General features: G+C 51.8%; 1 protein-coding gene across 7 annotated transcripts in view; it reads right to left on the minus strand.

Moving 5' to 3' along the window:
* Positions 1 to 1,650: 1,650 nt before the first annotated feature.
* FLNB (filamin B) overlaps positions 1,651 to 25,430 on the minus strand; it is a 96,711-nt gene continuing 72,931 nt past the window's right edge. For 2 of the 7 annotated variants that reach the window (XM_055079555.1, XM_055079554.1), the window contains 6 exons: positions 23,720 to 23,896; positions 19,006 to 19,224; positions 17,656 to 17,859; positions 6,731 to 16,719; positions 5,740 to 5,865; positions 1,652 to 4,200 (listed from right to left, as the gene is read on the minus strand). In XM_055079555.1, coding sequence (XP_054935530.1) covers positions 16,532 to 16,719; positions 17,656 to 17,859; positions 19,006 to 19,224; positions 23,720 to 23,896 — 788 coding nt within the window. In that variant the 3' untranslated portion in view covers positions 1,652 to 4,200; positions 5,740 to 5,865; positions 6,731 to 16,531. Of the gene's footprint in view, positions 4,201 to 5,739; positions 16,720 to 17,655; positions 17,860 to 19,005; positions 19,225 to 23,719; positions 23,897 to 25,430 lie in introns of all 7 variants that reach the window. The other 5 variants (XM_055079550.1, XM_055079553.1, XM_055079552.1 and 2 more) reach the window with 5 other exon arrangements.

Below are 25,430 nucleotides of genomic sequence, written 5' to 3' on the forward strand. Positions count from 1 at the left end.
GGAGCGGCTGGGCCCGTGAGCCATGGCCGCTGAGCCTGCGCGTCCGGAGCCTGTGCTCCGCAACGGGAGAGGCCACAGCGGTGAGAGGCCCGCGTAGCGCAAAAAAAAAAAAAAAAGATAGTAGTAATAATAATAATGACAGCAGCTGCCATTTGCTAAAGCTTGCTCTGTGCCAGGCTGTGTTTTAAGAAGGAATGGTACACACTATCTGCTAAACAACAACAACAGCACTAAAAAGGTGGGCTCTGTTGTCATCTCCATTTTAGAAATGAGGAAACTCAGGCCCAGAGAAGTTAAACAACTTGCCCATGGTCACACAGCTGGTGAGTAGTGGAGGTGGCACCTCCCTCCATGAGGCAGAGTAGGCGCAGGGCCTAGGGCCACAACACTTTTAGCGGCCACGGAAATGTTTTAATTTGTTTCAGGATAAGAAGGAAAAAAAATTTAGGTTGAAGACAAAGTTTTAGTAAAATATTAACATAACTGTCTTTATACCAGTGTTGTTGTTAATTATAATTTTTACTATTTTTTTATGGAAGAAGGGATTCGTGAAGGCAAAAGTGCACTAGGACCCACAAAAGTCATAATGTGGCCCTGGTGGAGTCAGAAGTCAAACCAGGTCAGTATGCCCCCAAAGTTAATGTTTTCACTAGTCTAGTGTAACCCCATATTACAGGTGAGGAAATTGAGATCCGAGGCCAGACAACAAATGCATGGCAGAGCCAAGCAGAAAATGCAGGTTTCCAGTGGTCCAACCATGGTACCCTGTGGTCCAACACCACCACCTAGTGGTCTTGCCGGGAACTTCGCTTTAGTCAAAGGATGAACCTAGAGAGAGGGCACAGGACAAGATGGCCCCAGGAAGCAGCTACCCGCCTGCCCTGGGACTCCAAACTCAGCAGTGGGGAAGCCAGGCCAAGGCACCAACTCCACATGCTCTCTTTAGGTTGTCATCAGAATTCACACATCCCCCCTACACACACAAAGGTACCCCTCTCCCAGGGCAACAGAGCTATCCCGCCGAGTTAATACTTGTAAAACACCTAGATTGGCCCTGTGCGATAGGAATAGCATGTGAGCCAATTTTTAATTTGAAATTTTCTAGTAGCCACATTAAAAAAGCAAAAAGAGGGAATTTCCTGGCAGTCCAGTGGTTAGGACTTGGCGGTTTCACTGCCGTGGCCCAGGTTCAGCAATCCATGCGGCACGGCCAAAAAATAAATAAATTAATTAAAAAGCAAAAAGAAACAAGTAAAACTAATTTTAATAATGTATTTTATTTAACATAGGGGGTCAGCAAACTACAGGCAATGGGTCAAATCTAGCCCACCACCTGTTTTTTTAAATGAAGTTTTATTGGAACAGAGCCACACCCATTTGTTTATGTACCAGCCATGGCTGCTTTTACACTGCAACAGCAGAGTTGAGTATTTGCTTATTTGAGACTGGATGGCCCACAAAGCTGAAAATACTCACTACTTAGTCCTTTACAGAGAAAGTTTGTCGATCCTTGATTTAACCCAATATATCCAAGTTTGGTCATTTCAACATGTGATTCAATATAAAAATTATTAATGAGCTATTTTACATTTTTTATTATACTAAATTTCTGAAACCCAGTGTGTCTTTTATACTTACAGCACATCTCTATTTGGAGGAGATACATTTCAAATGCTCAGTGGATACATGTAGCTCATGACTATGGAACTGGACAGTGTGGGTTTAAAATAAGGCCTGCATGTAGCAAATATCATAGAGGTGCTCACTGAATACGTAAATAAATAAATTCCCCAGAAGTATTAAGCCCTAACAACCTGGAACATCCATTGCTTGTTATGAATTAACCTTTTTCCCATGCTTCTAGAATGGTGCTAGCAATGTGGTATCATGCTTGGGAGAACTGAAAACATCATCACTCAAATCATGTTCCAAAAGACTTAATTTATTTGCAAAATCCCAGCTGTGAAAAGCTGTCCTGGTAGCAGCCTGTCCTCTTCTAAGCAGCTTTGCAGACTTGCTGCTGAGAGAGATAATCATAATAACAATTAATATAATGCACATATATAGAGCCAGCCATTTGCTAGGCATTTTCTGAGCATTGTTTCATTTAATGACAGAAATAATGGTGATGTCCCTCAGGAGGCCTACCCTGACACCCCATGCTGGCTTAGGCGTTCCCTCCGTGCTCCAAAGGTGCCCGTCTTCCCCCATCACAGTCCTTCTCACTCTTGTGCCGTGAGCTCCAAGAAGATTTGCCCCCTCTGCCCCCAGGGGCCCAGCCTAGACCTGGCCCCTGGGAGCTATCAGATCAAGGTTTGTTGCATTCAGTCAAATGACCCCGAAGAACCCAGTGGGCTATCTGGTTGATTACATTCGGCAGGTATTTGTCAAGCACCTGCCTCGAGGGTGCAAGGCTGCAGTGCAAGTTCCCCAGAATCACATGCACACACAGCTTTGTTCTCGCTCTCTGCCTTTCCCACTCAAGAACTTGCCCAAAGTTGATAAGGGAAACGCAGGCAACTTGGTTCAATTTGCAGCTTTAAAACTACTAGCTCCTTTGTGGAGTTTCAGGCTAAGGGGAAAACCAGGAGAGACCTGGAAAGTTCCTCTGGGGGTGGTCCTCACAGAGCTGTTGGTTTGCCTCGTTCTTTCTTTGGCCAGACTGAGGGGCTGCTCTTTGAACGAGTGGAGTAGAAGGGTACCACAGTGCCCCGATTAAGCAGGGTGGGCCCATGAGCATTTTGGTTTCACAAAGGGCTGTGCGCAGGGCTGAGACAGGCTGGGACCTGGGGCCTTTTGCTGCAGTGCTGCAGTGCTTGCACCTGGACACACCTCTCCTCCAGCAACAAAATACAAAGAAATTGTATGGGACTAAAATAACTGCGTGCATACGCAGCTGGGGCAAATTCTGGGCCCCAAAGATACAAAACACCAAAAACCCCAACTGCCACTTTTGAAGAGCCTGGAGCAAAAGTAGGGGGTCAGGAGCAAAAGCAGGGTACAGCACATGCCCCCTGCACACAACAGCACCTAAGGGGTGGGCAAAACACCTAAGCCACCCCTCCCGCCCGACCCCTGGACACACCCCTACCCTCACCCCATATAAGGAACAAGCTCGCCCCTGCCTCAGGGAGCGAGCCAGCAGGCAAGGAACATGTTGTTTGTTCTCACTCCCCCTGCTGCAGCAGGTGCCCCAATGAAGCCCTGCCTGAATTTCTTGCCTGGCCTCTGATCAATTTCTATCGATTAAGGAGGCCAAGAACCCTGGTTGGTAACAGGGTGAATCCTTGGGCTCCCTCCATGCCAGAGGCCTTGTAAGCAATGAGATGCTGTGTGCACCAACACTGGGTAGGATGCCAGCCACAAACATATGACATGTCTGGGATTCTGGGAGGGAATCCAAGGAAAGAGGAAGGTCCTTCAAGATGGCGCCAGTAACTAAGGTTTAGCTATCAGAAGGGAGGGGTTATTAGCCGAACCGTGTCCCCTCAAAAAAAATACGCTGACGTTCTAACCACCAGTACCTCAGAATGTGACCTTCTTTGGAAATAGGGTTATAGTAGATGTAATTAGTTAAAATGAGGACATACTGGAGTAGGGTGAGCCCCTAATCCAATATGACTGGTGTCCTTATAAGAAGATGGCCACATAGGCTTCCCTGGTGGCACAGTGGTTAAGAATCCGCCTGCCAATGCAGGGGACACAGGTTTGAGCCCTGGTCCGGGAAAATCCCACATGCTGCAGAGGAACTAAGCCTGTGTGCCGCAACTACTGAGCCTGTGCTCTAGAGCCCGCAAGCCACAACTACTGAGCCCACACACCACAGCTACTGAAGCCCGCGCACCTAGATCCCGTGCTCCACAACAAGAGAAGCCACCGCAATAAGAAGCCCGTGCACCACAACGAAGAGCAGCCCCCGCTCGCCACAACTAGAGAAAAGCCCGTGCGCAGCAATGAAGACACAACACAGCCAAAAATAAATAAATAAAATAAACAAATTTTTAAAAAAAAGAAAGATGGCCACGTGAAGACAGAGACACAGGGGCCATGGGACGACCAAGGCAGAGACTGAGTTATGCAGCTGCAAGCCAGGGAATGCCAAAGATTGCCAGCAAACCTCCACGAGCCAGGAAGAGGCCAGGAAGGGTTTCCCTGCAGGTTTCAGAGGCAGCATGATTTTTAGGCTTCTAATTTTCAGATCTGTGAGACAAATTTCTGTTATTTTAAGTCACCCAGTTTGTGGTCCTTTGTTATGGCAGTCCTAGCAAACTCATACAGGAAGGGACTTGTGAGTTTAGGGTGGTGGCCAAGCTCAAATCCACCCCCAGAGCAGCGGCAGGGCACATCAGGCTCTGTGGCAGAGATGGGCTAGATGTTTGGGGACCCGTTCTCTTCTTCTTCCTGGCCACCTGGTCACACAGCACTCCCAGCCTTCTCACATGTAGAAGTCATGGGATTTGTTCTCACCAATAGGATGTGACAGGAAGTGACCTTTGTCAGCTCCAGGCCAAGGTGGTCAAGGGTGGGCATGTTCTCTCCAGGCCCTCTGTCTCTCCTCCCTCATCCCCCAGCTGGGTGTAGAGGACTCAGGGAAGGATTCTGAGGCCCTAGGAGATGGCAGAGCCACCAGATGGGAGAAGCCTGGGTCCCCAGATCAGCATGTGGCAGGTAGCCTGCTGAACATCAGATTGCACTGTGCTGTAAAAAATACATCTTTATTTTTTTTTTTGTACGTTTGAGCAACCGGGATTTAGGGGCTGTTTGTTATAGCAGTGAGGCAACCCTGACCTGTGCAGGTTCTTGGAGGTGTGACAAGCAGAAAGTAAACTTGGAAACGACTTCCTCCCTAAACTCTGGGATACCCTGGGACTGAGCAGTTCTGCTATGGGTCCCTTCAACGGGATGTAGAGAGTAAGGATAGGGAGATATCCCCCTCCTCTCCCCTTAGCACCTTAAGAACTTAGAGATGCCCCTCCTCTGCCCCAGGTCTGCTGCTGGAGCACTTGGAGGTTCCATTGCTTCCCCCAGGAGAGTGACCTGTGATGGTGATGGCAGGGGTGAGGAGCTCTGCAAGGAGCTGAGGTCCCTGAGGGCAGACAAGAGGCAGCAGGTGGGCCCCCCCCGAATCCCAGACATGTGCCCACCTTAGAGTAGGACTCATGCCTCTCTCCGCTTGGCAGAGCTGAACAGAACAGAGGGAGGGTGGGGCTGGCAGTGTCTCTGCTCTTCAGGGTCCAGAGAGACCACAGGAAAAGGAAGGAGCAGCTCCTGAACCCCCAGCAAATTCACATCCGCTGGTCTGTTCACCGTGGGACATGGAAGATGCTACTTTTGATGTCAAAGCTCTTTGTGATGGGCTGGAACCTGGCATAAGCTGGAGCCCTGGTGTCCTTCATGGATTCCCTTGGAACACAACAAGGGCCCGGGGCTGGGGCCACCACTCCTCCTGCCAGCTCACCCCTAGCCCAACACAACACAGTGCCACAGCTGCTCCAGCTGCTAGAACAGTGAAATGCTTCTGCGCAGTTAGCGACAGCGCTGCCCCTTGTGCCCCTTGACCCCTACCCTAGGCCCCCCATTCCTTCTTAGGATCCAGTAACTAAACGGTATGCCTGGCAAAGCATGGGCATCTTGAGGCCCTGCTTCGGCTCCATGGCCAGGATCTGCCCTGACTGGTGGCACGCAGGTTATGCTAATTGTTAACTATTTCGACCCCTTCCCAACCCCAACCTCACTTACCCCTCATCACATTTCTCCCCTTGTCTAGTGATTCCCCAGCCATCCCAATGCTCCACGGTAAACACCTCCAGGGTCCTGCCCAAGGCTGAACTAGCTCCCCAAATGCCCGTTGGCTGCAAATCCTCCCTGTTGAATTAATAATAATAATACCAGTTACCATTTCTTGAGCATTTACTATGTGCCAGGCACCAGACTGGTGCTTTCTATGTGTAAAAGGCACTTGGGGCTGACCTAGCTGGGGCCCAGACAATGCCTTCAACCCCTCTTCTGCGGCTATTTGCACCCACTGGGAAGACACAGCTCCTGTCTGTATCTGTTTGGGGAGGGGAGAAGTGGTCAGTGGAAGGTCTGTCATCTGTTCCCCATCTGGCTTCTGAACCGGTTGGGTTAGGGGCATGAGGCCAGACGCTTACAGAATATTCCAGAGATTCTGGGAGCAACTGTGGGTTTAAACAGAACACTATGGGGGAAAACTGAACTTTGCCCTGAACCCAGCACTGCCCTTGTACCCAGGGGGCAGCCAGAATCAGCTCCCCTGACTCCACTGCTTGGGTTGCTGGATAAAATGTAGGATGCCCAATTACATTTGAATTTCAGATAAACAATGAATAATTTTTTCCGTATACGTATGTCCCATGCCACATTTGGTACATACTTACACTAAAAGATTACCGTTTCTCTGAAATGCAAATGCAACAGGGCATTCTGTATTTTAATTTGCTCCCACTGGCGACCCTATGCCTGGCAGTGGTTTCACAGGCAGTAGGTATGGACCTGTGGGCCGAGCAGGAGAGGAGGAACAGGGAAGCCCCATGCGATGCCTAAACTGAGTCTTGCTCTGTGGGCACAGGAGGTCAGGCCCTTCTCCGAAGAATCCGACGGGGAAGATTCGACCTGGGACCCTGCTCAGCGTCCCACCCCAGCAGGCCTTCCCTGACTACCCTGTCTACCACAGCAGCCCCTCAGCCTCCATCGCTTTCTCCTGATTTACCTCTTCTTACAGCCTTGATACTCAAGTGTCGTCCACGGACCAACAGCATCAGCATTGTCAGGGAGCTTGTTAGAAATGCAGGATCTCACCCCATCCCGGACGTCACTGAAGGATCCGAACCTACATTTTAACGCGATCCCCAGGTAGTTCCTGTTGAGGGTAAAGATTGAAAAGTGCAGCTCTGTAGAACGGACCACAGCCTGACACTACTTCATACATCTGTCATCGGCTCTCTGTGAGGGCCCATGTCTGTCTTGCTCTCTGCTATACACCCCAGGACAAAAAAGAGGAGCACATATCAGGTGCTCAATAAACATGTGTTAATGAATGAATGAATGAATGAGTGAATGAACGAACGAACCAGAATTCAAACCCAGCCTGGTAATTTCAATCTGAGTCACTCTCTGCCTGTTGGTTCACTAGCGCATTTTGGGGTAGAGCTGGGATTCAGTGGCTCCAGATCTCCCTCTGCTGGCTGTTCTGAACGACAGGATTATATGCTGAATGAATGAATGTGTGTCCTACCCACCTCATGCAGCTTTCTGAGGATAACTCCTGTTCGGGGGTGTTTCCCCGACTGATTTCACCCAAACCCTGTGACAAAGGAAGGGAGGTACTCATTTGTTCCCAGTTTTCAGGTGTGGAAACGGAGGCCCAGAGAAGTTAAGTTTCTTGCTTGAGCTCACACAGCGTGAAAGTGGTGGAGGCAGGATTTGAACTCACACCTCTTGATTCCAATTCAAGGCCTCATTCCCTAGTCCATACTCATTTATCCCACAGTGACTGAGTGCCAGCCCCAACCTGGGAGCTGGGAGGGCATTAATAAAATTAACTAAGAAGCTCTGGAAGCCCAAGGCCTCACCAGGCCAGGTGGATCCTCGAGGAATGGTGACAGTGCTTGTGCAGACTCAAAAACTGCGGGAGCACAAAGGTGGGCTCAACTAATCTCCTGGAGGACTCTTGGAAGACTTCCCAGAGGAGGTGACATCTGAAAGTTAGCCAGCAGAGGGAGGGAGCAGGAGGAGCATTCTAGGTGGAAAGACCAGAAGGTGCAAAGGCCTGGAGTCCTGCTCAGAGAATAGGGAGCCAGAGGGATATGACGAGGGACGAGGCTGGGCCAGCCTGCAAAGGCCTGGAATGGCAGGAGGGTGGTGGCCCTTACCCACATGCCAGCTGTACTCCCAGGATGGAAACTTCTCCTCCGGCTTCTGCCGACGCCGATCCCGGAGGTAGGAGGCCTGGCCTTGGCCGTCGAGGGAGATGCCTTGGAAGAGCAGCTGCAGGGTGCGGGGGGACCTGCTTCATGCCTAAGCCTCCTGGTTTGGTCTGGCCTGCTAGCCCTCGAGTTGCTCTTCGGGCCTGCCTGACTCTGTCTCCCTTGGGTGGAGGGCCCTGGACACCTCCTCCCCTGGACAGCTGATCCTGGAGCCCCCTGGTCTCTGGCCATCCAACAGGTAGCTGGTGGCCTGGGATGGCCCCACTCCCAGACAGACCTGAAGGGGGCCTTTTGGAACCGCTTCCTGGGCAAGGGTCCCTCCTTCAGGTGCTTGTGGCCATAGCTGATGTTCCAGGCGACCTGGGCAGCAGTCTCCTTCCGGATGTGCTCCTGCCAGCAGGCTTGCTTCTGGGAGGTGAATTGATCCCTCAGGGCAGTGAGGGCAAGGGGGCGGGGGAGGGAGGAAACATTCTGCCGCCTGAGCTTGCACTGCTGGTGCCTCATCTCCAAGGATACGTGCAGCCAACGAGGGCAGGGTTGCCAAGGCCCTGCCGGAGAGGAGAGGCTGGGCTGCTCAGGGCACTGCGGGCCACACACAGGCAGTGGGTGGGACAGACCAGACTGAATAAAGGAGCAAAGGCCACACCTACTCAGGCTGCCTGGGAGGGGGCCCTGTTCTGCCCCAGAGGAACCCAGGGCCCAGGCCTTTCCCCCTCATACCCAGAGGATCCCCGGCGGCGCATGGGGTTCCACAGCCTCTATTCCATTCAGCAAACCCCAGTGTACACCTACTGCATGCCAGGCACCCAAGGGGGTCTAAAGAGAGGTCGTCTCCTCTCCAGGAAGCTCTGGTTACATGGCTGCCGGGCCAACTCCTCACACACAGCTCTGCCACTTGACAGCGGCATGGCCTCATCTGTACAGCGAGATGATGGCGGGAACTACCCTTAGTGTTCAGAGAATGACGTTAGAACAGTGTTTAACAACTTGAGACAAACAGCACCTGGCATGGAGGAAGCCCTCAGTAAATGTCAGCTGATGATTAACAAGCATCTGCTAGGTGCCAGCTGCTAGGCTGCACTCCGTGTGCCTTAAACCACCTGCGTGATTACTGGGGCTCTCAGAGCCTCCTTTTCAGGTGGGGAAATGGAGGCCTGGAGAAATGATGTGCCCCAGAGCACACCACTGGTGTGTGGTGGCACCCACTCTGTGCCAGGCCCTGAGCTGGAGGCTTCACTGAGTGACTTCACTCAACGACTAATAGGCTCTCTTTTTAAAAAAATATTTATTTGGCTGTGCCAGGTCTTAGTTGCGCCATGTGGGATCGTTCCCTGACCAGGGATTGAACCCTGGGCCCCCTGCATTGGGCGTGCAGAGTCTTAGCCGCTGGACCACCAGGGAAGTCCCACTAATAGGCTCTCTTACGTCACTTTTCCAGGTGAGAAAAGTGATGCTCAGCAACATTAAGTGGTCACACTGGGATTGACTCCAAAGCCCACATCTCTGTTACAGACTCTCCCACGGAATGTGACAAGCATCATGAGAGAGGTACAGGCAGGGCGGGGCAGAGGAGGACCCACCAGTCACCCCAACAGCACCATGAAGTCAGCCTTCTGGATCCTCACACCCTCTGCCTTCTTGACCAGGACACTCTGGGGTGAGTACCAGTGAGAAAGAGATTACCCACAACGCCCTGGGGCCACTTGCCTTTCCACTCTGCTGGGTATGCTCTTGTTTATTCATTCAACAAACATTCACCTGCTCTTGACCCTGTGCCAGACACACAGCCAGGTACTAAAGGGAGATGAGAAGGGACAGAGCCCACAGGCTTCCTGCCCTCAAGGTTTCTCAGTACAGGAGAGACAGATACCTAACCAGGTGGATAGAGGGGCAGGCAGGGAATTTGGGGGATGGTCTGGGAAGTCTTCCTGGAGGAGATGTCCTTTGATTAAGAACTGAACCATGAACACTGGTTCATGGCAACTCTCTTGCTGCAAGGTAGGTTGGGTAAGGATGGAGGGAGGAAAGTCAAGAGTTAGGGGGCTAGGGGTGGCAAGACCCTGGGGTGAAACGGTAGTGGGGTCTGGTGCCAGAACTCAAGAAAGCCTCCCTGGCCCAGACCGCCCCCACCCACAGACTGGTAAGCCCAGGTGTTCAGAGCACGAAGAGGGCAGAGGTGGGTGTCCCCCTCCTTGGGGCTTCGGAGACCCTGTGCCTTCCCCACCACATGGGCTGCCCACGGTGCTGCAGTTTGAGTGTCCAAGGCGGCCCCTAGTGGTCACTGCAGTGACAACAGCCCAGGTGGCTGTCCTCTTGCCCAGTGGACAGGCTACCCCTGAAGGGAGGGGAGTGGGAGGGTGCAGAGAGGCAACCCCCAAAATGTTACCTTCCAGTTGGCGCAAGGACAGCCAACGGCCCACAAGGAGAGCCGCCTTCAGATTCTGTTCCCTTGTCTGCGGGCGCCCACCCTGTGCCAGGCCCTTGCGAGCAGCTTCAGGACCCCAGGTTTTAATTCAGGCTTCCCAGGTTTTAACACAACTTGATCATCGCTACCCTCTCTGAGCCCTGGCAAACTCCCCTGTAAAAATTTGGGGATAATCTTAAGAGTCAGTGCCTCTCATTGTTACTTAGGACATTTGTCTTACTGTAGATTTAAAAACTCATTTAAAAGCCACCAACAGGGCTTCCCGGGTGGCGCAGTGGTTGAGAATCCGCCTGCCGATGCAGGGGACACGGGTTCATGCCCCGCTCTGGGAAGATCCCACGTGCCGCGGAGCGGCTGGGCCCAGTGAGCCATGGCCGCTGAGCCTGCGCGTCCGGAGCCTGTGCTCCGCAACGGGAGAGGCCACAGCGGTGAGAGGCCCGCGTACCACAAAAAAAAAAAAAGCCACCAACAACCCCTGGGAAGGCGGGGAGGCAGCCCCCAGGTCTGTCTCTGGCCTAGGCTTGTGCTAGGGGAAAAGAGGTCACTGCAGCTCAGAAGCAAGGGGAGGCCAGGAGTCGAGCAGGGGCACGGGTGCACCTAACTCTCCTCCCAGCTTTCTGGCTACGCTCCCAGGCCACCAAGGACCCACCCTATCCATTTCCACCGATGATGCCCAACCCTAATCCCCAGCCTGGGGCTCTGTCCACGACAAGGGCCTTTCCTAGGACTCAGTACTTGTGTCTTTAAAGTAGCCCCTCCTGGAATTAAGCTCTCAGAGCACTTTACACGAGTAATTGTAATTCTGTGAACCCTTACCGTGTACTGGATACAGTGATATTCTTTCTGTGCAATTTGTTGGTTAATCCTAAGAGCACTGCGTGGGGCAGGTCCCATTACCGTTTCACTGAAGAAAAAATGGAGGTACTGTTTTCTGTGAGGGTAAATGATCAGCTGGAGGTCACAGCAGGACCAGGATTTGAACCCACTGGCCTGTGCTAATAACCACCATGCTAAACAGCTTCCCTACAAACTACGCTTCCTTTTGTGAGGTATCCCTTCCACTCTGACTTGGGTAGCTGAATCTCCCCAAAACTCAGGCATCCCCTCCCCCAGCAGCTCTGGGTGAAGGAAGGTTTGCCCAAGTCAGTTGGGAGATGGACGTGTTGTGGGATCTTTCTAGAGGTTAATCTTAGAATGGCTTTTCCCATTATCTTCCCATTTTATGGATAAAGCCACTGAGGCACAGAGATGATAACTGCCTGAGGTGTCAGCTGAGACCGGAATCCAGATTTGCACCTGCAGCATCTGACCTGCTGCTTTCTGAGCGTTTCGCACACATTAGGTTCTTTTGCTGCTACTAGCGGGGCCTGAAGCAGGCATTCCCGGGGCTCGGTGCCTCTGCCAGGACTTGCCTCTCCTCTGAGATCATCCTGCCAGCATTCAGCATCAGCTTTGCCCTAAGAATGTCCACACTGACAGGGAGAGTGTCCTGGTGCCTAGGGAAGGCGGTGGTCACAGCAGATGGAGTAAAGTGGGCAATAAAAGGCCTGTTGAGCTTTGTCCTGGGGAGATAAGCAGGGCCGCTGGATGCGGCTCGGCTCGTAAACTCCCCATCTCCTGCCAGTCTGCTGTGGAGAACTCTAGAGAAAGAAGGAAGGGGTGTGGGGTAGGCCACCCTAAATTCCTAGCACATGAGCCGGTCCCCTGTGGGCTCAGGGGCCCAGACAAAAGCCTTATCACAAAGCAAAAAGGATCCCTTTGTTTAGAAAGATTCCTCCCACCATGTTTTGGGGAAGCATCCTGAGACCAAAGCCAGAGGGAAAAAAATCAGATTCAGGCTTGCCTTGAGTGATGTGACATTTTCACTCCCTCTTGGAGTTATGACTTGCTGTTGTGAGAAGAAAAAAATTAGCTAAACAAGCTGTTTCTGGGAGAGTTTTCATTAGTTGAAATACTCTGATTACAAAGCCCCTTCCCCCCACAAGTTAATGGAGACTTGGAAAGATTCCATTCCTTTGGCTGAGCACTAAGGCCAAAGGGCACTTAAATTAACGATCTTGCTCCCCATTTTAAAATACAAACTGGACTTCCCTGGTGGCACAGTGGTTAAGAATCCACCTGCCAACGCAGGGGACACGGGTTCGAGCCCTGGTCCGGGAAGATCCCACATGCCACGGAGCAACTAAGCCCGTGCGCCACAACTACTGAGCCTGTGCTCTAGAGCCCACGAGCCACAACTACCGAAGCCCACATGCCTAGAGCCCGTGCTCCGCAACGAGAAGCCACTGCAATGAGGAGCCCGTGCACCACAACGAGTAGTAGCCCCCACACGCCGCAACGAAGATCCAATGCAGCCAAAAATAATCTAAGAAAAAACAAACTTGGGGGGGTTGACAAGGATCGAGCACGCATTTTGCCACTAACCTTTACTCTGTTAACTTTTTAAAAAAATTTTATTTATTTATTTATTTATTTATTTATTTTTGGCTGCGTTGGGTCTTTGTTTCTGTGCGAGGGCTTTCTCTAGTTGCGGCAAGTGGGGGCCGCTCTTCATCGCAGTGCGTGGGCCTCTCCCTGTCACGGCCTCTTTTGTCGCAGAGCACAAGCTCCAGACGCGCAGGCTCAGCAGTTGTGGCTCACAGGCCTAGTTGCTCCGCAGCATGTGGGATTTTCCCAGACCAGGCCTTGAACCCGTGTCCCGTGCATTGGCAGGCAGACTCTCACCCACTGCGCCACCAGGGAAGCCCATACTCTGCTAACTTTTAAGGCTCTGCAATTTTCAAGGCAAATTAAATCCCTATGTGCCCAACTCATTTTACACCAAACTCATCAAAATGTGGCTTTCAAGGCCCCTTTGAAATCTTAAGACTAGACACATGGTCAAGGGCCCACGTGTTTACAAATGCCCTGGAAACAAAGGGACATGTTAATAAAATGTTTCCTTCTAGGCAGCACTGCTGAGTGCTTCACTGGGTTGCAGAGGGAAACTGGATGAGGAAGAGGAGGGCGTCTGGGCTTGGAAGGGGGCAGGCCTCCTCTGGCTTGGGGATCTCTGCAGGGCAGATGGCAGCTGCTGTCTGCCTAACCTCCATCAGCCACCAAAAGGGTGATGGTCCAGCCAACCCTTGGTAGGAAAGGGGCAAAGTCAGCCAGTGAAAGTCAGAAAGGGCCTGGCACCTTTCTGCTGGTCCAGGGTCAAGTTTCAGTTTTCAATGTTTCTGCACAAACAACTGCCGGTTCCCATAGCAGCAAGTCCAGGTGCAGATAACAGTTGCCCTGTGGTTCTAGCCACTGACCAGTAGAGAGATGCACAAATTTCACTGAGACGTCTTTGATGTAACTGTCGGGGGACCACCAGGTGCAGCCCCAGGTGCTAACAAGCGGCCTGTGGAGGAGGCCCATCACCTGGCACAGTTTGATCATAGAGAGCAGTGGCCAACACTCTCACAGCTCCCAGCGGGATTTCATCTGACCCTCACAACCACCCCAAGGGGGGCACATTCTGAGAGGTGAAGCAAACTCCTCAAGGCCACATAGCCGGTGAGCAGCCGAGCCAGGCCTGAAGCCCTAGACGACCTGATGCCAAAGTCCAGCTGTTAACTTACAAATGCGGTCTCCCCAGAAACCACCGGGCTTCAAGCTGGGCCCCTGTTTTCTTCTTTGGGCAAACTCAGCCGATTGTTGCCTCTCCAGACCCACTGGGCAGAGCCTGCATTCCCCAAAGCCCACAGGCCTCCTGGGGTCCAGGACCAGACCTTCACGGTGCAGGCCCACAGATAAGGGTGCTCCCTTCAGAAGGACAGGCAGGAGGAACCTCCTTTTCCTCCAACCCTCCTCCCGCTCTCAGAGGGACACAAATTGCCATCCTTGATCAACAGCCAGGCGTCAGGAAGAAACACAGAAAGATCTAGAGTCTTCCTTCCCTGCCTTTCCATCCACCACTCACCCCCAATACAAGGCTGGGGGTCCAGAACAGACTTCCCATCATCATGGCAACTGCCAGCGGCTTGCCTGGGTGGGCGGCTCCTGGGTCCCCTTCCTTTTGTACTCCTGCTCCCACGGTGGGATAAGCAGGGAGGTAGAGCTTCCACTCTGGGGACGAAAAGGCAGGGGACCCAGGGTCTGCCCCAAGTGAGCTCTGGGACTGCAAACATGTCAATGCAGCACCTGAGTTAGTGTCGTCATCATAAAATCATGTCACAGCACTGCTGTAGGGCAGGAGGAGGTGAGGGCTAAGTGTGTTCTAAGCACGCAGCAAGGAGAAGCTTCCAGAACAGAAAGGAGGAACAGAGGCAGAGAGGGTGGAGGGAAGGCAGCACCACCAATTCCAAACCCTGCTGTCCAAGGGCGATGGGATGACAGGTGATACTGCTTCCCTATAACAAGGGTTTCTTTCCCAGGTCATCAGGAAAAAGACTCTCTCTCTCACCTTTTTTTTTTTTTTTTTTTTTTTTTTTTTTTTTTTTTTAAAACCATAGCCTTCCCTTCAGTGGGTTTCACATCTGGGACTCTTAACCAGGGCAAACCTCTCCGGGAGGCTGTGTTGGTGCCAGGACCCCTCACCCTGATAAACTCCCACTGGGGCCTCCGGAGAAACAGAAAGAGGCGAAGCTCCCTGTTAAGACAAGTTGCTTAGCCTGCATCCTTTCGGCCAGGGTTTGGGAGAGCCGGTCAGAGACTCAAACCATTTACCAAAGGACACCATCTAAGAACACCTGGGGAGCTTATGGAGCAAACGTTGTATTTAATAAGTTATAAGATACAATTTACAGTTGGCATTTGGTTCCAGTTTTGCTTCCACATCCCGGTTTATGAAGCCTGTGGTCCTTTCACATCAGGCTTCGGGCCACTCCAGTTCCTAACAGGTGGGCTTTGCCAACACTCACCCTCAGCTGCTACACCTCGGGGAGGGTCACCCACCTCACCCTGTCCCATCCATGGACACACTCAAGATGACAGTGGCCACCTCCTCAGGACGAAATAGCAAATCTGAAAGGGCTGCCGGCCCAGACCACACCACACATCTGGGCCCTGCAGTCAGGCAGTCCCCGAGTGCTTTCACTTTATTCCAAAGCAGGTCTGCAAGAAGTCATGCAAAATGCCTTATACCCCCATTTTCGGAATTTTGCACCTGCTTATTATTGCTTTCCAAAGAGCCTCGGGTGACATGTGGTCAGGGTCAAATATGTTTTCATTATCTCTGCAAATGGTAAAGGACCACCAATGAGCTGCTGTCCTTCCCTCCCCTGTCATTCCCTGACTTTCAGGCCAAAGGTTGGCAGGAGTTTCCTTCTATAATTATCTTCCAGAAAAAGTTCACGCTGGGGCTGCCTGGGGGTGAGTGTGGAGTGTTATGTCACGTGACAGGCCTCTGCTAACACTTGGACCCACCTGCGGTGTCTCTCGACATGCTGGTAAGACTCATCAAACAGACAAATGGCTGGAGTGTGTGTTAAGAACAAGGGCTAGTGTTGGTTAAAAAAAGGGGGGATCTTTGGCAAGTGGGGCGGCGGGGCTGCTTGCCACTGCGGAATTTCCTCAGACCCAGCGACTGAAACGGACTTTGAAAACAAAAGCAAAGACATGGCTGTCAAGATGGTCACACGCAATGACTCTGCAGGGAAATAAGTAGCAGGATGAGGGGAGAGGCACCAAGAAGCCATTTCGGCCAGTCTGTCACCTCGGACACTCTGCCCTTTGAGAGATGGGGGAGGGGTGGCAGTAGTGTTAAAACTGGTGTCACCCAGTGGCCTTTTCTTACGTGACAGGGTCATCTTCTTTTCTAAACGACAACACAAACTAGGCGTCCCCATTTTCCCTGCCCTTCCTCCCAGTCTTGTTTTGCAAACTGACTAGCCAATTTCATTTCTTAAAAACATCAGCCTTGCCTGTTCTTGTTCTGTCTGCAGGGGGTGATCTGTGCCAGAAGAGGTCCAATTTGCTGGGCCTATTGAACAAATTTGCATTTCCGGAGTCCCCAACATGTCCCTAAAGAGTCAAGTTTAGGACTTCTTTCTGAAGGTACTTAAAAAAACATGGCAATGTTTTTGGGATGGGGTTTCAGACCCACAAACAGGCTGGAGGACTTTGTATAAAACGAGTTACAAACAAGCAACAAAGCAACCACCAGAATGCCTCCCAGGACTTGATGAGAACTGTTTTAAGGCACCGTGACATGGAAGGGGCTGCCAGGGATGTGCTCCTCTCCCCACTTCACGGCCAGAACGTAATCCCCCTTCTCCTTGACGATGTATGTCACACTGTATTGTTGGTTGCCCACATGCTTCATGGAGACTTCTTCACAGGGGGTGGTGGGCCCGTGGACCCCGATCAGCAGCATGTTGGAACCTGGGAGGCAGAGGAAGGTGGTTACTCCATGAAGACGCGTCCCAGAAGGCAGAGGAAGAGGGGGGGGATACGGGAGCCAAAGGAAAGATACCAGTTACTGCCTGTTAAGCTTCTCTGATGATGCTGGGGACCTTTGAGAGGTGGGAGAGTGCAGCAATTACGAGCAGGACTCTTCGGGGTTCAAATCTCTGCCCTGCCACTTCCCAGGTGGGTGACCTTGGATATGGAACTTCACCTCTCTCTGCCTTAGCTTCCCCATCTGTAAACAGGGGATGACACTAGCACCTACCTCATGCGCTTCTTATGAGGTTTAGAGGAGTTATTGTACGTGAAGCCCTTAGCACATAGTAAAGGCTATGTAAGTGTTGGCTACTCTGATCTCATTTATCTCATGAGAACCTTCAGGAAGGTCCTATGACTATTCCCATTTTAGAGCAGAGGAAGCTGACTTTTAGAAAGAGATTTAGTAACTTCCCCATGGTCACATGGCTAATAAGCTTTGGAAATTAAGGAAGGAAGGAAGAAAGGGAGGGAGGGAGAGAGGAAGGGAGAAGTAAGTAAGTGGTGGAGCCAGGTTTCCAGCCCAGATGTGCTAGATGCCAGAACCCAGGCAACTAACATTGACACCCAAATAAATACCCAAGTTCAAAATGCAATTACAGCAATTAGTGACAGAGAAGAGGCCAGGTTACTGATACAATGCAATGAGGATAACGTGACCTTTCCTATGTACCTTGAGGTCATTTGAAAAAAATCCAGAGGCAAATCATTTAAAAATATTAAGTGCAGAACAGGGCAATGAACACGGTTACTTGCAAATGTCTGGGTTACATGGGTGGGTGGGCACTGCAGACCAGAGCAGGAAAGACCAAAGTACACAGAACAGAGGGTGTCGCCCCATGCCCTCCATTCCCTGAGCGGGGCCAGGCTGCCTACCGGCTTTGCTGCAGTCCACCAGGAAGGAGCTCTTCTGGCCCACAAATGCCTTCGAGAGCCCCGCCCCCTTGGAGGTCACCTTGCTGGCATCCGAGGATGCCTTGGGGATGGCGCTATAGCAGGTCTCCGTGGAGGACCTGGTTACTGACTCCACCAGGATGGATGAGGTCTCGTTGGCCGAGCCGGGGCTGACCAGACGCTGGCCTAGGACATGGAAGGGAGAGAAGCAGGCATGACTCGCCAGACAAGGCAAGTACCCCATGCAGAAGCCCCAGGAGAGCCCTGGCTCCCCAGCACCTGGATCCAAAAGCCACCACACCCCTACCTCACACCCCCCAACACCTGGATCTAAATGCCACAACTTTCCCATCTCACCCCCCATAATGTCTTCTATGGGGTTCTGGGGTCCTGCCCCACACAACTAAGATCTGGCTTTCTGGGTATATGGGAGAGTCTGGCCTTGGCTGACTTGACCTGGAAGTCCTTCCAGGTCATAAGCACATGACTCCAGGAATATAACCACGTGCCACCCTATGGAATGGATATCTTTCCATTTATATAAAATACTCTACGTATAAGCAGTGTAAACGTGTGGGAGGACATTGACAAAATACCAAAAATGATTCTCTCTGCGTATTTTTTTTTTGGGGTGGTGCGGCGGAGCTTGTGGGATCCTAGGTCCTTGACCAGGGACTGAAATTGCGCCCTCGGCTGTGAAAGCGCTGAGTCCTGACCACTGGACTGCCTAGGAGTTCCCCTCTCGGCATATTAGAAGATGATTTTTCTATCTGAATTCTTAATTTACTTAATTTTAATTAAATTTTCTGCAATGAACCTATGCTACTTACATGACAGTGAACCAAGCAGAAAGAGACACGTGGAAGGAATTCACCACAATATTTATGGTGGTTACCTTGGGTGGTGGGCTGTGAAGTGGTTTTTACTGTATTTTTTCCAGTGTTCTGAAGGAGGCACATTTTTATAAATTTAATAAACACTTTTGAGTATTTTGAAAGTGAAGGTTAGAAATGAGGGGATTTTTCAGGCCCTGACCTAAACAAGTACGTAAGATCTCAAATAGGTAAACATTCCTTCTTTTCCGTTTGAGACAGAAAACCACCTAATGTGCTTTCTCAACTTCTACACCCCTACTCTGCCTGCTTATTTTGCAAGTTTTCGAACATGCAGTCACTCTGACATGTCCTACCATTTCTTTACATTCAAGATTCAAAGCAGATTCAACATATCTAAAATCATCCAGTTTCTACTATCGAATAGCTCTGCTGATAATCTGACAAGATCACCTCCACAGGGGGGAAGAGTAACTTGAAAGGTGTTTGTGGTTGTTACCTGTCACCTTGGCCTTGAACGGGCTGCCCACGATGTGGTTGGGCCCGCCATATTTGACGCCAATTAGGTAGCTTCCAGGAGCCATGGGGGTGTACATGACTTTGTACCCTTCGGGGGTTTCCTGGCAATCCATTTTAACCTTGGACGGGCCTTCAATGGTGACGGACAATGTCCCTGGCCCTGCTCGGGTGGTGTTGATGAAAAATTCAGACTGGATACCTGGGAGAAAGGAAGCAGGAATAAAGATCACGTGGAAGGTCTGGAGGGATGGGGAGGGTGTGCTTTGGGGAGCGTTCTGGGGGCCCTGGAGCAGTGGCGGGGCACACGGAGGTTCCCTCTCAGAGGGGTCACCTTGGTGGCACGGGAACCCAGTTTTTTTTTTTTTACCTCTGAGCTGCTGGCACAGAGAACCTCAGGCCCTGGGGGATGGTAACCCCTTTCCAAGGCCCAGGCAGGCGTGTGGCCAACATTCTGTCCACAAGCACGCACCGCCTTGTTTTCTCCTCTGGGCACGAGTCGTGGCTGAGGGCGAGAAGCCTGAGTCATCACTGAGAGCCTGAAATGCTGCTTCCGCCCCCAAGGGCCAGCTCTGCCCCCAAGGGTGGGGGAAGCGTGGGCCCCTCTGACTTTTCCTTTCTCCTCTGGTTGGACTTGGAAAAGCCCAGGCAGCCCAGCGCTGCCTCCTTCCTCCTCAGCCTCCTCGCCCCAGACACCACGCTGAAGACCGGGGTAGCCGCTAGGATGTGCCAGCCCTGCCACTTTGCCTTGAATACCAGAAACAAGAACAGGACCAGAACGGCAGCTCCTGCTAATACCACTGGCACCACTCTGGCTGCAGATCCTGTGCCCATCATTTTACAGGCCCAGTGATTCGTCTTTAACAAACGACGCTGAGGCTCAGGGAGGTTCAACCACATGCCAATCAGAGCTACAGGAGAAAGGGGCAGAGCTGGTACTGAAGCAAGTCTGAGGGGGTTCAGAGCCCAGGCCTGTCTCCTGGCCTCTGGATGGGCAGCGGGGCTGCCTCAGATGCCCTAACTGCAGCTCCAGGACATCCTACTTCTTGCCTGCCTGGTCCATGAGGGCCTCCTGCAGACATCCTCCCTCGTGATAGAAGGAAAGCTGGGCCAAAAGACAGTGCCAACCAATGACCACTGTGGCGTTCCTGCCTGAGCCCAAGGCCCTGAAAAAAGGCCCACTCCCCCAGGCCCCTTTCCAGTTCAGAAGGGGAAGAGGCGGTCAGTCACCAGCTGCGCACCCGCTACAGTGCCCTCTACGGGGCATCCCCGGCATAGCATTCTGTGGGGCTGGGTTTCTTCTAGAGACCTGGACGCCTCCCCAGCTGGGACCTATTTTGGTTTAATTATAGCTCCGAGGCCAGAGAAAGAATTACTGTTCTGGTTATCAATAAGACAAAGGAGCTGCTATCATGCAACCCGGAATACAACCCAGCTGTTTCTGGAAAAGCTCCCGAAGCTCCCGTCCCAGCACAACCCCCTCACCCTGCCTCCACAACTGTCTCAACCTTGTCTCTATACTGTGCAGCCCAGGAGCCGAAGCAAGGCCGCGTGGGGGGAAAGCGGGGGGCGGTATTCAAACATGGGACAGCGTTTCCAGGAAGCAGCTGCAAGTGACAGCAAGGAAAGATACTTTTAAAGTGAAGATGAAAAGACCTGGCTGCACTGGAAAGGACAGGATTGCTCCCCTTGTCTCTATACTGTGCAGCCCAGGAGCCCTTCACTCAGCCGCTGCCGAAGCAAGTCCGCGTGGGGGGAAAGGGGGGTGGTATTCAAACAAGGGACAGCGTTTCCAGGAAGCAGCTGCAAGTGACAGCAAGGAAAGATACTTTTAAAGTGAAGATGAAAAGACCTGGCTGCACTGGAAAGGACAGGATTGCTCCATTCCTAAGAAACATCAGTTCATCCTGATTGTGAGGGTCCAGAAAGGAAGATGAGGTGGGAAAAGAGAAATAAGGAATTACAGGGCAAGAGCAACCTATCAGGTAGGCTCCTTTATTATTCCCATTTTACAGGAACAAAGTGGAGGCTCAGTGAGGTCAAATAACTAACCCTAAGACACACAGCTGGGGAATGGCTGAACTGGGGTTTAAACATAAGGTCTGTCTAACCTGGAGCTAATGCACTCGCCTGAGAGCAGATGGGAAAAAGAAAATCCACATGCAGGAGTCCCTCTCATCACCACCTCCAGCCAGAATCAGTACCCCAGACATCTCTGGGCATGGCAGTGTTCCCCTGGACCCCCGTGTATATACAGATGACTTCCTGTGAGTTTAATGCGTGTTTAATGCAGCCCTACTCCATCTTCAAGGTGGGTGAGGGGTAACGGGAGGGAAGGAGGCTCTCCCCTTACATCTCGTGCACACTGGGGTTCCTGGAGCATTTCATCAGGAAAATGGCTCTTCCAGCCAGAAAATCTGGAACGCCCTGGTCTAACTCCTGACCTTCTCAGCCCCTCTGCAGCAGAGAGTCCCACCCCAAATTCTCCACATTCCCCTGCTCTAAAACCTGCAGAATTGACCATTTAAAGCTTGAGCCAAGAGATACAGCCAGCCCACCCATAAAAACACAGGGAAGCTTGCTTTTTTCCGAAGGTCAGGATGCAGGCCCTCCAGCAGCCGGGCAGAGACACCTTTTCATTCCATACACACTGCAGCTGTGTAATCCTGGGATGGATATTTGGGAAAAGGCCTGGGAGCGGGAGGGCTAGAAAAACAAGACGCCTTCCCCTTGACAAGAGCAATATTTACACAGGATTTGAAACAGGCGTGTTCTGTACCTCTCCCTCCTGGCTGGAAGTCTCCCTGCAAGACCAGCTCCTTCCCTCAGCAGCATCCAGTGCTGGCAAAGCACAGCCTGAAACCCGAGCTCCTGAGAAGGCTTGCGAACAGCCAACAGGAAGCATGAGAGGCCCTGGGCACAGCAGGTGTGACCCAGCAGGGGGATGGGTGGCTGCTGGCAGCATAGGAGACCTCAGTGGCTGCTGCGGGGCCTGGACCAGGGCCTGCTGGGGCTCCAAGTGCCAGGAGGACCCCACCTGGGCTTCAAGGGTGGATGGCTTGTCAGGGGCCAAATGCCTGCACTACTGCCTGGGAACCTTCCAGGGCAGCTGGGAAGATAGGTGTCCTTGTGTAGGACACCCCACAAAGCAGGCCAGGGGTGTAGCCACTGCCTCCAGGAGAGCCAGCCGTTTAGGGAGGCAGCAAAACTCAGGGGTTAAGTGAGCAGGCCTTGAGGTTGTGAACCTGGACTGGTTCTGGCTCTGCCCCCTCCAAGCTAAGTAAGCTTGGGGAGTGACTCAACCTTTCTGAGTTCTCACTTTGCTCATATGTAAAACGGACATTGCCTAGGGTGAAACAATACGGTGCCTTTTTACAAAGGGCAAGCTGCTGGCCCAGAGTACAGTGTGGAGCCAGACAGGATGGGCCTGGGGAGATGAGAAGTACTCATGCAGACCCTGTGGGAGGTTTTGCTGAGGCCACTGCTTTGGCCAGAGTCGCAGGGTGGCACACCAGCCGGTCAGTCACTCCCGCACCCGGGCAGGGCCCCTCGTCCCCTTACGACACTCGCTCCACACGGCTGGATGCCAGGCAACCACGGCCACTCATCCCCTTGCTTGTGGGTCTGCTCTGTCCCACTCACCATGTGGGGTAGCGGGGAGACAAACAGCAAAATGTGCACACACAAGGAACTCCAGAATCCTTCCTAAGAGGCCCCAAAGTAACACTCAGACGCAAACCGCGTCCCAGCGAGTCCACGCCTGCAATGAAGCGTAAGTGGACAAGCTCCCCACCCTGGCACCTTCCGTAACAGTGACACACTGGACACCCCTGATGCCCACCTCTACATTCACGGTATGGACACTAACTACAGCCATTACAAGGCAGGTAGATCTGTAGATTTTGACACGGAAAGTTCCTTAAGATGTCAAGTGACAAAAGCAAGTTGTACTGCAATACAAATAGCATTAAGACTATTTCTAGAAAATAAAACTCCATGTCTACCTTTTTAACAAACCGACTAGCTAAGCAACCAAGTGACCAAGAATGAAGACCAACAAAGAGACAATCAGAAGGTCCTCGCCTGATCTGTTAAGCTGTGTTTCCTCCTGGACCCAGAGGGAGGGAGGGAGGAGAAGCAAGATGGAACTTTACATACTTCCTCACTGCCAGTATTTTTCACCATCAAACGTGTTCCATCTGTGACAAAGACTAAAAAAGAATTTGACTGTTTTAGTCTTTTCTCCTCCCCCATTAGGATTAGAATAAAAAGAAGCCAGGCTATGACAGGTCTTATTGCCGACTGAACGTGTTTCAGGGAGGCCAGGGTCCGCTAAAGGAGCCGGTGGGTAGGGGACCTCCCCAGAGGCCCGTTACATGCATCATGAACTCTGTGCAGGCAGAGGAACCCTCAAAACAAAGGATGCTGTGTTGTATTCCCTATCAGTATCCCGGTCCTAAAAGAATCTGGCAAAGGAAGACAGCTGCAGCACAACAAACAGTAATGAGCTGTGAGAACGCAGCCATCAAGCCCTCACTCCGGATTTACCGCAGGTCAAGTGAGAGCCTCCCAAGGGTGCATTACTGAAGTTTCCCTGGGGAGAGAGGATGGCAGGCTTCCCAGGGGCTTAAAGAGTTCCATTTGCTCTTCCCCGGGGACAACTCCATTAAAGACAAGAGGCAGAGGCAGTATGTTACCTGTGGTGCCCCCCTCGAGCCCTGAGCCGTAGGCGGACACCAGGGCAGGATTCCCCGCTTGTCCGGGTTCCCCGACTCGTACTTTGAAGGGACTTCCAACCACGTGGCTCCCGTTGAACTTGACGTCGATCGTGTGAACACCATTCTCGTGGGGGATGAAGCGAACAGCATACTTATCTGGGAGAGTGAGCAAAGGCACAGGGTAAAAGTGGGCCCGTGGACCTGACCAAGGTGGGTGGGGACAAAGGACAGGAGCCCAACCTGAGAGGGCCGATCTTACATCACTAATAAGAAATGGCCCTACTGCAAGCCTGGCACCCAGTATGTTGGTGATCAAAACCAGATGGGCCTATTTGTCTGCACCTAGACAGCCCTTCGGGAAATGCATCCAAATCTCAAATTCTGTGTTTAATCCTCTGTGGCTTTGGCCTCAGAAAAACACTTCCTTTATGAAAAGCTCACTTCTGGCGCAGTTTCTCTGCTTGGCCAGGGGAAAAAATGGTTCCAACTGAGACTAACGCTCCTTAAGTAAGCTCCAAGCTAGCAACTGCCCCACAGGGCAATGGCCAGGTTTCTTACTGTGTGTTTGGCTCACAGCATGTGGTAAGATGATCTATAAACTGAAATGGGCACCTAGAATATCCTTCCACCATGCACCACCTGACCACCCCTTCCTCCTTGAAGTGTTCCCAGCTGGGATGCAGAGTCTGTTCTCCTCCAGTCAGTCTCTCAGCCGCTCCCTGGCTCCTTGTACCCTCCAACCCCTTCAGAACTTTCGTTGCTCAAAGCTCCACCCAAATCCTCTTCTCTTCTTCTCTGGACTCTCTCCATATGGAGCTGCCACCCATATCCTTCAACACTGCACGTCCCCCATCAGTCCCCAGCTGGTACCCACCCCTCCTCTCTGAAAGCCAATGTGCTACAGGGTAAACTGATCCCACCCCCATGTCCACGTATGGTCCTTGATTGGGTCAAATTAATACGGGATAGCAGGGGGAGAAATCCCTCTTTCCCCAAGCCTAAGTCAATTAGCACGTGGCATTTAGCCACACAGGAAGGGACTCAGGAACAGGCATGTGTGTTCAGTGAGATAGGAGGGGAGGTTTGCTGGAGACTTCTGCAAAAGGAGCATCTAAGACTTCTGGAGAAAGAATCTTGAGGAGAGAATGTCTCTCTTGATTGGTGTCGTGTGCTGCTGCAGCCACCTTGCCACCAAGAGGAAGGCCACTTTCAGAATGAGGCCCACAGATCAGAAGAAAGAGCAGAGATGTCTGGGGCCTTGGAGAATGTAGCTGAATGGCTGAATTAAATTGTTGCTGAAACCCATCTTAGATCTTGAACTTTCCACTTACGTGAATTAACAGATCCCCTTGTAATGGACCATGTGTGTAATGGATGCCCTTTATTATGTGAATTGGCTTGAGAAGGGTGTTCTGTAATCTGTCACCAACGGCATCCTAACTGTGTCAGGATGGTGGTCTCAGACACTGCTAGGGCTTCAAATACTGCCTGGGGCTGAGGACACCATATCTCACTTGGTGGCTAAACCCCAATGCGGTAGAGATCTATTAAATGTTCCCACCTGGATATCTCAGGGACACTTAAAAACCTATCAGGGCTTCCCTGGTGGCGCAGTGGTTAAGAATCTGCCTGCTAATGCAGGAGACACGGGTTCGAGCCCTGGTCCGGGAAGATCCCACATGCCGCAGAG

Source organism: Physeter macrocephalus, chromosome 18, assembly GCF_002837175.3.
Source record: "Physeter macrocephalus isolate SW-GA chromosome 18, ASM283717v5, whole genome shotgun sequence".
NCBI lineage: Eukaryota > Metazoa > Chordata > Mammalia > Artiodactyla > Physeteridae > Physeter > Physeter macrocephalus.